Raw genomic sequence first — 12,713 nt, 5'->3', positions numbered from 1 at the left:
CATATATACAATGGAATATTACTCAGCCATAAAAAGAAACAAAATTGAGTTATTTGTAGTGAGGTGGATGGAAGTAGAGTCTGTCATACAGAGTGAAGTAAGTCAGAAAGAGAAAAACAAATACCATATGCTAACATATATATATGGAATCTAAAAAAAAAAAAAAAAAAGGAAATGGTTCTGAAGAACCTAGGGGCAGGACAGGAATAAAGACACAGAGTAGAGAATGGACTTGAAGACATGGGGAAGGGGAAGGGTTAGCTGAGACAAAGTGAGAGAGTGGCATTGACATATATACATTACCAAATGTAAAACAGATAGCTAGTGGGAAGCAGCCGCATAGCACAGGGAGATCAGCTCGGTGCTTTGTGACCACCTAGAGGGGTGGGATAGGGAGGGTGGGAGGGAGAAGCAAGAGGGAGGGGATATGGGGATATATGTATATGTATAGCTGATTCACTTTGTTATACAGCAGCAACTAACACAACAATGTAAAGCAATTAAAGATGTTAAAAAAAAAAGAATAAGAGAAGGATTTTTGCTTTCAGCACTTGTATTCAATATTATACTGGAGGTTCTAGCCAGGAAAATTTCTAGAAAGATAAAAAAATAAAGATATCTGAGTGGAAATAAAGAAATAAGACTGTCCTTATTCACAGATCATTTGTAGAAAATTCCAAATACAAACACACACACACACAATTATTAGAACCAATAAACAAGTTTAGCAAAGTCACAAGATCAAAGTACAAAATCAGTTGTACTTCTATATACCAGAAATGAACCATCAAAAATTGAAATTTAGAAAACTTTCCGTTCATAATAGTATCAAAAAGAATAAAGTTAGAATAAATTTAACAAAAGAAGTAGGAGATTTATAAACAAATCTATAAAACATTGTTGAGAAAACAAAGAAAGAAAATTAAAGAAAAATTAAAGAAACTAAATAAATTGAGAGGCATTACATAGCAAACAGATTGGGAAACTTAGTACTGTCAACAGGCTATTCTTCCAAATTGATCTGTAAATTCATTGCAATTCTGATCAAATTCCAGTAGGCTTATTTTGGTATAAATTGACAAATTGGTGTTAAAATTTACATGGAAATACAAATGGTCTAAAATAGCCAAAACAATTTGGAAAAATAACAAATTTGGAGGACTGACACTACCTGATTTCAAAACTTATTTCCACTTCAAAAGACACCAATAAGAAAATCAGGGTGATGCAAGAGGGAAGAGATATGGGAACATATGTATATGTATAACTGATTCACTTTGTTGTAAAGGAGAAACTAACACACTATTGTAAAACAGTTATACTCAAATAAAGATGTTAAAAAAAAAAAACTCAGAATATAAATACCCACTTAGGTAGAAAAATAATGTTTGACTGAATTCAGAAAAGGAATTCGATTGTTTATGATGGATGACAGTGATTTAAAAAATACATATATGTGAATAAAAAAAAAAAGACAAACCACAGACTGGGAGAAAATATTTGCTAATTATACATCTGATAAAGGTCTTATAACCATGACATATAACTCTTTAACTCAATAGCAAGTCAACCAACTCAATTAAAACACAGGCAAAAGATTTTAGATATTTTGGTGGAAGACTTTTGGTGGAGGATATGAGGGATATAAATGAATGGGTAGTAAACACATGAAAAAATTATTAACATCATTAGTCATTAGGGAAATGCAGATTAATACTACAGTGAAATACCAGTAAACTCAAACCAGAATAGCTATAATCAAAAAGACAGACAATACCAAGTGTTGGCAGGGATGCAGAGAAATTGGAACTTGTGCATTGCTGATGGGAATGTAAAATGGTAAACCCATTTTGGAAAACATTTTGACAGTTTCTTTAAAAGGTAGACATGGAGACTTCCCTGGTGATCCGGTGGTTAAGACTCTGTGCTTCCACTGTGGGGGGTGTGGGTTTGATCCCTGGTTGGGGAACTAAGGTCCCACATGCAGTGTGGTGCGGCCAAAAAAACACAAAACACAAACAAAAAAGTTAGACATAAATTTACCGTATTACCTAGCAGAAACATGGATAAGAATTTACTCAAGAGAAAACATATGAGCACTCAAAGACAGGATTATGAATGCTTATGACATCATTATTCATGATAGTGCTAAACTGGAAAAGATCAAAATGTCCATCAACTTGTAAATGAATAAATATCATGTGATATCTCCATACAATGGGATTCTGTTTAACAAAAGAAGAATAAACTGCTGATACATGCTACTACGTGGATAAACTTCCAAACATTATTCTAAGTGAAAAAAACTAAGCTAAAAAGATTATATATTATTTGATTCGATTTATATGAAATTCTAGAAAAGGCAAATTTATAGAGACAATAATCAGAATAGCAGTTGCCTGGGGTGAAAATAAGGATGAATGTAAATAGGCATAAGGGTGCTTTTTGGGGTGATGAGAATGTTCTAAAACTAGACTGTCATGCATAGAGAACAGACTTGTGGTTCCAAGAGGGAGGGGTTTGGGGGAGACATGCAGTGGGAGGTTTGGATTAGTAGATGTAAAGTATTATATATATAGAATAGATAAACAAGGTCCTACTGTGCAGCACAGAGAACTATATTCAATATCCTATGATAAACCATGATGGAAAAGAATATTAAAAAAGAATGTAGGACTTCCCTGGCAGTCCAATGCTTAAGACTCTACACTTCCACTGCAGGGGGCTCAGGTTCAATCCCTGGTCAGGGAACTAAGGTTCTACATGCCACACAGCGTGGCCAAAAAATTAAAAAATATGATGTATATATATGTATAACTGAATCACTTTGCTGTACAGCAGAAATTAATACAACATTGTAAATCAACTATACTTCAATAAAAAAAGACTTTTTTGAATCTAAAGACCAAAGCAATCAGGTGTTTTGAAGATAATGATGATAGTAACAAAAATTCTGGGCCAAAAAAATAAACAAACGAAAAAATTAGATTGTCATGAATGTTGCAGAAGTCTAAATTTACTAAAATTATTGAATTATACACTTACTCTGAGTGGGTTTTATGGCATGTAATTATACTCAATAAAGCCTTTTAAAAACCACAACAGATGATTAATTCTCACAGTTCTTTGCATTGACTGGTCTCAGCTGTGAGATTCTCACTTGAGGGCTGTCATGTAATTGCAGTCAGATATTGGCAAGGGTAAGTCATCCAAAGGATTGATTGGACTGAATTTCCAAGATGTCTCATGTGTCTGCTGGCTATTGACTAATCCATTTAAATATGACCTCTCTCTGGTCTTCTTCCAACATTTTGGCTGGAGGCCAAAAGAGGAGGCTATGGAAGCTGCCAGTCCAGTTAATGGCTCAACCTAGACCAGACAGAGTTGTCATTTCTGTCATATTCTGTTAATCAGAGCAGTCATGTGGCCTCTCCAGATTCCAGGGGATTGGGAAATAAATTCTCTCTTGATGGAGCAATAAGAATACATTTCAAAAGAATGCATGTGGGATAAGAGATAGTACTGTGGACATCTTTGGAGAAGAAATTGCTATATTTATTTCATCTGTTTTTCTTATTAAATGTAAGATATAGTTATTAGGAATTTAGATAATTAAAAAGTAAATCATGTACTTCAAATGTCAACAATTTTTGGATTGATGGCTATTTTAGAATATAATTGTAGTTAGTGCCTTAACTTACCAAGAACAGTTGAACAATCTGAATTTTTAAATTTTCTTAAAGTGTGTTCACTTGGAAACATTTGAAAAGTAATATTTTCCAAAGGGTAATACTTCCTGATCATGATCAGTTAATGATTTTTTAGTATATTCAGTGTGTTAGGTTCAGATTTGACTGACAGTTATTGATCACCTATTATATGTAACATCTAGTAAAATAGGTGTTATTATCCACATTCTACAGGGGGAAAAGCTTGCCATTATTAAGTACAAAATTCAGGATTTAAACCTAGTTCTTCTGAAAGAACGTCTATATGTGTACAACTGAGTCACTCTGCTGTACAGCAGAGGTTGGCACAGCATTGTAAATTAACTAGACTTCAATATAAATAAATAATCAACCAACCAACCAACCAACCAACCTAGTTCTTCTGAAAGTCAACTCGAATGAGTACTCTTAAAAACACTTTTATTGGGGCTTCCCTGGTGGCGCAGTGGTTGAGAGTCCACCTGCCGATTCAGGGGACATGGGCTCGTGCCCCAGTCAGGGAGGATCCCACATGCCGCGGAGCGGCTGGGCCCGTGAGCCATGGCCACTGAGCCTGCGCGTCCGGAGCCTGTGCTCCGCAACGGGAGAGGCCACAACACTGAGAGGCCCGCGTACCGCAGAAAAAAAAAAAACACGTTTACTTTTAAAAATCCCTACATATTGAAAAATAAACAAATCCTAGGTTTGTGGCTTGACGAATTTTCATACATCTAATATACATATGTAATCAGCAACCAGATCAACAAACAAAATATTACCAGCACCTCCTCTCATGCCCCGCTTCCAGGAATCTCCCCCAAAGATAATGTTTATCCTGTCTTTCAATACTCATGTGTGTCAATTTTGACATGTTTTTGAACTTTTCATAAAGAGAATTGCAGAGTATATACCTTTGTCTGGCTTCCTTCGCTTGACATTGTATTTTTAAAAATCATCCATATTGGTGCATGTGATTGTAGTTTCTTCTGTTTGCTCTGTAGTGTTCATTTGTGTGAATACACTACAGTTTATTTATTCTACTGTTGATGTGTTTTGGGAAAGTTTCCTGGTTAGCATATTACAAATAGAATGAGTATGAATAATTTTTTGCATATGAGTGAATGAAATGTAGCTACTAATGTTGCTTCCCTTTTCCATGTAATTTGGGAAAAAGAGCATTATTAATCACATTGGTAGAGAAATAACTCACAATTCATAACATTGTTCTAATTTTTAGATGTGCCTTAATCTCATCCATAATTATGAGTTTAGAATTTTCATATCCCAAACTGAAACAATTTCAGGTATTAGAAGTAGTTTACATGAAATTGGTTTTAAAAAAATTTCCTATTGAGAGGGACTGACATTTTCAGTTTCCCACTTTTATAAGGAATTTCTGCCCTCTCTTTCATCCATGAGTAGCTATATCAGGTGAAATATTGCCTGAGCACAAGGTACCTGGGCCAACTGGTCCAGCAAGATACAACTTAATTGTGTCATTAATTTAGATTGAATGCCAGTATGGTTCAATTTATCTGAATACTTTTCACAAATTTTTCTTATAAAGCTGTTCATATAGGACATGTTTTATTCTTGTTTATTACTTTAAATACTTTTTGAAAGGTGATGAAGACAATACCGTTTTCTCAAAAGCATCATTCAACCTTACGGAAGCTCAACAAGAAGTGGAAACAGAGAACAGAGGCTGCAGAAAATTACTTTGGGAAGGTGATAATCACCTAAAAGAAGAGGCACAGAATGAAGAGCAACCAAATGTAAAAGATAAACTTTCAATATGATTATGTTAAGGTGAAACATATTATTAGTTAGTACTAAGTTTATTATTTTTGCCGAGAACAAGGTTTTTAATATAATGATTTTAAAAAAATTTTTACTGAAAAGTCACTATTAACACCTGAAAATAGTTTCTTTAAATAAATGAGGAGTTTGTGATTAACATATACATACTACTATATATAAAATAAACAACCAGGACCTACAGTATAGCACAGGGAATGCTACGCAATATCCTGTAATAACCTATATGGAAAAGAATCTGAAAAAGAATAGATACATGCATATGTATAACTGAATCACTTTGCTGTACACCTGAAACTAACACAACAGTGTAAATCAACTATACCCCAATTAAAAACAAACAAAAAAAAAAGAAAACCTTGGGTTAAAAATAATTACTTTTAAACTCATTATCCTAGAATAACTAAGTGCATTCATTTTATTTTATTTTTTTCCCCTCAACTTTATTTCATGTTATTTTTTTAACATCTTTATTGGAGTATAACTGTTTTACAATAGTGTGTTAGTTTCTCCTTTAGTGCATTCATTTTAAAATGAACACATTTATTTGGTTTTATAGTCAATATATTACTTTCTATGCTGATTTTTTCTTCATTGTATGTGTTAAAATATGAAAAAATAAAGTATGTGCATAGTCATTAAAAATGAAAATAACCTACTTATATTGTAGGGGGTTTTTTGTTCTTAATATTTTTTTTGTTCTTAAAGTTCAAAATCTAAGCTTTTTAGGAAACAAATCCATCCATTTCTTTTGGGAAGTTATCCTAGTAATAAATGTCAGTTTAAGGATATAAGTTTCTATTATCCTTTGATAGCTGTAACTTCCAAAATGAAAATAATGGATTTTAGATTTGTGTAGTGTTTTGGAAATATAATAGTTTTATTTATAAAAGTAGTGTAAAGACCAATAAGTCTTTTGATGCCTAGAAGACATATTTATATTTGTCTGAAGATAACATTCTACAAAGAGAATAGGAAGTACAGTTTATATTTGAGAATAACCATTATAGAAAATAATATTGACCATTTTTATAGTGTTTATTTTTAAGTGTTCTCATTTAGCTATGGATTTAACAATATTTATAAAAAGTAAGGTTAAGTTGGTTTGGTTTTTTATTTCCCCTACATGTACAGATTGAACAAGAAGCATCACAGGACCTGATTTTAATAGAAGATTATGAGTCATTAATAGAAAATATGAGTAACTGGAATTTTCAAATTTTTGAACTTGTAGAAAAGATGGGAGAGAAATCAGGAAGGATCCTCAGTCAGGTTTGTTTCAAATCCCTACTGCTTTATTATAAGTTACTTTTTTCTTGAATCTTTATAAAAAGCAAAATCTAAAGATGTATAATATTGGTTTAGGTACAAGTTCAACATTGTTCATTGAATTATTTTTTTCACAAATGAAATTTTCAATAGAAAATTTGAAAAGAGAAACCTGGATATATAAACCCATATATATAAAAACAAATATATTATTATGTATATAAAGTATTTCATAATTTTATATATATTTATATGAAAAGTAGTTTATTTGCCCATAATAATGGGATTTAATTTACACTAAAGAAGTAATAAAGATTTACTTTTTATTAAATCTTGAGGTTGAAAAGGACATGAAAGGTGATCTAGTTCTTTGGACTGAAACTTATGCTTCATCTTTTTCACCGGTCCTCCCTGTGCTTTACCCAAGGCCAAATGGTCCATTTCATGCTAGGACCATAGAAAAATATTTCCATTTTACCACCCAGACTCAAAGTTCTTCCTGGTGGGTCCACACCGCAGCATCAGATTAACCTTCCTGAAATATTACTCTCATTAACTCCCAAGTATCTTATTTATGAAATGAGAGAACATAAGGATAAATTATGTGGAGGACACACAATTTATCACATTGAATTCTTTAGGGACAGAAATGTGATAAATATATTGTTCTGACTTCTTTTAACACCTAGGACTAGAATAGAATACAATTCATATGCCTTTCAATAAATTGTGAATGAAAAGCTAAAGGGAAGAGTGGAAAAATTTCAAAACTGGGACATGATATGATAATCATTCTTTGTTTTTCAAGGGCTTTAGGGCAGTATCTTCCTTTTTCATATTTCGGAAAGAATTCACTATAGGGAAGTTTTTAATAAATTATTTAAGTTAAAGGCATATACATGGTTAACTTTCCCAAATGCAAATCACAAAAACATATTCAACTAGAAATAGAAATTCTGATTTTTAAAGCGAACTTTCTTTTAATTGACATTTAGGTTATGTATACCCTATTTCAAGACACTGGCTTATTGGAGATATTTAAAATTCCTACTCTACAATTCATGAACTACTTTCATGCATTAGAAAATGGTTATCGAGACATTCCTTGTAAGTATTAAAATATATTATTTAAGTTGAAATAATACTGGTTTTGAAATTCTTTATAAAGTCCCTTCAGATGGTCCCTTAAACACTTTTAAAATTGCATGTTTGGAAAAGTTGGAAAATAGTAATTTAAAAAGAAATCTACATCCTCCTACCCAGAGTTAACTGACTACTGTTAACATTTTGGTAAGGGACTTTCTTGGCGGACTAGTGGTTAATACTCCATGCTCCCAATGCATGGGGTGTGGTTTCGATCCCCCGTCAGGGAACTAAGATCCCACAGGCTGTGAGGTGCAGCCAAAAACTTAAAAACAAGAACCAAAAAAAACCATTTTGGTATATATCCTTCAAGACGTTTTCTTATACATACTTATTTTTTATGAAGTGAATCATAATATCTATTTATAATCTGCTTTTTCATGTAATATAGTATACATCTTTCTATGTTAATAATTATTCATATGAGTACCTTTTCAAATGGTAATTTTAAGTCAAGAGTTTCATAAATTTCTTTACTTTAAAACGTTTAAAATTTATCCATAGAATTTGTTTTTTAACTGTGTCCTGATTTGTGGAATAATTTTGTTTGTTTGTTTGTTTTTTGGCCACACGGCTTGTGAGATCTTAGTTCCCCGACCAGGGATTGACCTTGGCCCTCGGCAGTGAGAGCACGGAGTTCTAACCACTGGACCGCCGGGGAATTCCCTGTGGAATAATTTTTAATGGCTATTTGATTTTATGATACAATAGAATTTTAATTTTATATTAGGAAAAGGTACAATTTTCATTATGTGTTGATTCATTCTACAGTTAACCTCCAGGTGGACACACTTTTGGGAAATATAGAGAGCAAATTATTCTTAAATTGGCCTCATAAATAATGGTGATACTTAATTTAATGTGTGTTATATGTACTATAATTACCACTTACAAAGTAGGCATTTTGAAAAGTGGCTGAATTTTATAAACGGAATAAAGTGATATTTTAAGGTGGACTTCAAGGGCAGGGGAATGGAAAAAAGAAAGCTATGGTGGGGAGTCTTCACGGTCACCTCCAATTAGGATATATTGGTTAAGACAAGAGTCTCTGGGGAATTCCCCAGCAGTCCAGTGGTTAGGACTCTGTGTTTCCACTGCAGGGGGCACAGGTTTGATCCCTGGTCAGGGAACTAAGATCCCACGTGCCGTGCTGAGCAGCCAAAAAAAAAAAAGTCACTGGGACCTAACTTTTCTAAATTTTAGTTTCCAAATTTATAAATGGGAATAACAATAGTACCTACCCCATAGGTAGTGATAATAATGTAAAGCACATATCAAAATTCATGGCACATAGTACATGGTCAATAAAAGGTCATGACTGTATTAATAATAAGCTCCTAGTGGGTTGACGTGATATCTATAGTCTAAACATTGAGTATTGTATCATTTGCTAATGCTACATGGAAGGTACACATTAAATATTTGTTGAAACATCAGCTATGACTATAATCATTAGATTCACAAAGGTTATCTCATTTAATCTTTGTTGGAAAGGTTGTATTATCTACCTTTTACAGGTGAGAAGTAAAAATTCAGAAGGATCTTTCCCAAGATCATAAAACTGGAAATAGCAAAGCTGGGTGTCATTTGTAGGTCTTGCCTTTTCACATACTGGTATTTCAGTAAACCAGTGTTTTATTGATCATGTACTATATGTCAGACACTATTCTGGATGTTTATATAAAGGTATATACCTTTTAACATGTAATCCTTATAGCAGGCCTGAGAGAGAGTTATTTCTTATCTGTTGGCAAGGCGGCTGTCCAAGTATCCAGAATTCTTAACTGTTCTGTGTGCCTTTGTGCAGCAATTGTTTTGTTTGCAAACATGGGTCTCCATAACCGAGACACTATTTGCATATTTTTAAAAGCCACAAAAAAGCAACCGTAGGGATTTCCCTGGCACTTTCACTGCAGGGACCCACCCTAGTTTGGGAACTAAGATCCCGCAAGCCTCGCAGACTGGCCAGAAAAAAAAAGCAACCTTAAGTAAATTAGCCCTGGTAATGCTGCCTTTTCTTTGATCCCTTTAATATGTTTTCAAAGTATATGTGAAAGTTTTTAAAAGAAAACTTTTTAACACATCAATAAACTTTTACAAAATAAGATGAAACAAAAACATAATTGTTGGAAATAATTCTAAGCCATATATTTTAGTTATGAGGAGACAGTATGACTAAAAAGTACTTTTTAAAATGTCCTATGTTAAAAATAACAGAATGATCATTTTTATAAAACATTTTGGTGACTTTAGATCACAATCGTATACATGCCACAGATGTCCTACATGCTGTTTGGTATCTGACAACACGGCCAATTCCTGGTTTACAGCTGATCCACAATGATCATGGAGCGGGAAATGAAACAGGTACTTCCTTCTATAAATCTTTCCTTTAATTACTTGGTTAGGAATAATAAATCAAACTATCTCATTTCATTATCTCTGTTCTCTTAAAAGTTTTATTAAGTAAACTTTGTTATATATAAAGGACTATGTAAATTTTGAAGAATAATGACATGCAAATTAGGAAACCCACTACCCATCTTAAAAGTGAGGTTAAGGGCTGGGGATCAAAAAAAAAAAAAAAAAAAAAAGTGAGGTTAAGATTCAGTACTACTCAATCTACCATGTTTCTTTTCTGTGTCCCACAGTGCTGCTTTCTTCACTGAGGTAGCCAATATCCTGAATATTATGAAAATCATTTCTTTGCTTTTCTTTCAATTCTTAGTTTTTTTGTTTTAGGTGTATCATGTAAATTTAAAATATATGACATTCCCAACAAAAATGGACATGTTTAAAATCTTCATATAAGTATTTAAATAATGATATTAAAAAACTTAACATTCAAATTTTGTTTCCTCGTAAATGTAACTATTTACACAAGTATAATGAATTATAACATTCATGGCTCTCTTATTCTAGTTTATAAAAGAGGGGAGACGGGAATTACCTGGTGGTCTAGTGGTTAGGATCTGGCACTTTCACTGCCGTGGCCTGGGTTCAATCCCTGGTGGAGGAACTGAGATCCCAAAAGCTATGTGGCCAAAATTTTTAAAAATTAAAAAAAAAGAGGAGACACACTCCAATAAAATACACACGCACACACGCTGCTATATTGACAATGATCCCCTTTCCTCTAGTTTCCAATTATGGGTTCATCTGAGCCCTCACTGGCAGTGTCCTCGATAGCAGTTTTCTACCACCAGCCTTTTCAAGATGATTTAAGTATTCCCTAAGGCAATGCCTGTTTTCTCTTCCATGCACTTCATTTCCTCCTGAGTTCTTACTAGCAGTGCTATAAGTCCTTATACACAATATTATGGAATCAAGTATGTGTAGAAGACAAAGCTTTCTTTGGGAGACCAAGTAGCTGTTGAAATGTAAAATTGTGGTAGAAACAAAGACTATAAGGACTATGGTATGTGCTGCCTTATTCTGATTGCAATGGAGAATTAATAGAAAAAAGATGATGACACCAAAAATATAAGCAACAAAAGCAAAAATAAACAAGTGTGACTACATCAAACTAAAAAAGCTTCTACACAGCAAAGGAAACAATTTAAAAAATGAAAATGCAACCTACAGAATGGGAGAAAATATTTGCAAACCATATACTGGGTAAGGGGTTAATATCCAAAATACATAAAGAACTTGTACAACTCAGTAACCAAAAAACAATCCAATTTTTTTAAATGGGCAGAGAAACAAAATAGACATCCAAATGGCCAACAGGTACATGAAAAGGTACTCAGCCTCACTAATCATCAGGGAAATGTAAATCAAAACCACAATGGGATATCACCTCACACTTGTTAGAATGGCTGTCATCAAGAAGACAAGAGGTTAAGTCTTGGGCAGGATGTGGATATAAGGGAACAGTTGTGCACCGTTGAAGGGAAGGTAAATTGGTTCAGCCACTGTGAACAACAGTATGGAGATTTTGATTCCTCAAAAAACTAAAAATAGAACTGTTGTATGAAGTAGCAATTTCTGGGTATATATCCAAAGGAAATGAAAACAGAAATTTAAAGAGATATACACACTCCCATGTTTATTGCATCATTATTCACAATAGCCAAGACATGGAAATAACTTGTCTGTCAATGGATGAATGGATAAAGGAGGTGTGTGTGTGTGCGTGTGTATGTGTATACACACACAATGGAATATTATTCGGCCATGAGAAAGAAGGAAATCCTGCCATTTTCAACAACACGGATGGGCTTGAGGGCATTATGCTAAATGAAATGTCAGACAAATACTTTATGATATCACTTACATATGGAATCTAAAAATGCTGAACTTGTAAAAACCAGCCATGAGTGAGGGAATTGGGGATATGTTGTTTAAGGGTACAAACTTGGAACTAGTAGATAAACAAGTTCTGGAGAGCTAATGCACAGCATAGTGATTATAGTCATCAGTACTATATTATAAGGCTCAAAGTTGCTGAGAGACTAGATCTTCATTGTTCTCACCACAAAAAAGAAATGATAATTATGTGGTGTAGTGAGGTGTTAGCTAATGCTCCGGGGTGGTGATCATACTGCAATATACAAATGTATCAAATCAACACCTTGTATACCTTAAATTGACACAGTGCTTTGTGTCAATTATATTTCCGTTTAAAAAAAGAAATGAAATGACACGTTTAGAGTTTTAATGAATGGTTAGAGAACCAGATAGCTAAAAGATTCCTTAATTTTTATAGTAGTAGGATCATAACTTCTGAAAACATAATCCAAAGTCTGATCCTGAAGTTACTGAAATACAGTT

General features: G+C 33.3%; 1 protein-coding gene across 1 annotated transcript in view; it reads left to right on the top strand.

The window, feature by feature from the left end:
- PDE3B (phosphodiesterase 3B) overlaps positions 1-12,713 on the top strand; it is a 174,561-nt gene that overhangs the window by 136,774 nt on the left and 25,074 nt on the right. Inside the window, exons 8-11 of the mRNA XM_059068300.2 lie at positions 5,331-5,482; positions 6,660-6,797; positions 7,790-7,901; positions 10,191-10,304. Coding sequence (XP_058924283.1) covers positions 5,331-5,482; positions 6,660-6,797; positions 7,790-7,901; positions 10,191-10,304 — 516 coding nt within the window. The remainder of the gene's footprint in view (positions 1-5,330; positions 5,483-6,659; positions 6,798-7,789; positions 7,902-10,190; positions 10,305-12,713) is intronic.

This window comes from Kogia breviceps, chromosome 7 (genome assembly GCF_026419965.1).
Source record: "Kogia breviceps isolate mKogBre1 chromosome 7, mKogBre1 haplotype 1, whole genome shotgun sequence".
In the NCBI taxonomy this organism is placed as follows: Eukaryota; Metazoa; Chordata; class Mammalia; order Artiodactyla; family Physeteridae; genus Kogia; species Kogia breviceps.
The sequence above is the reverse complement of the archived record's forward strand: the minus strand, read 5'-3'. Positions and strand labels throughout refer to the sequence as shown.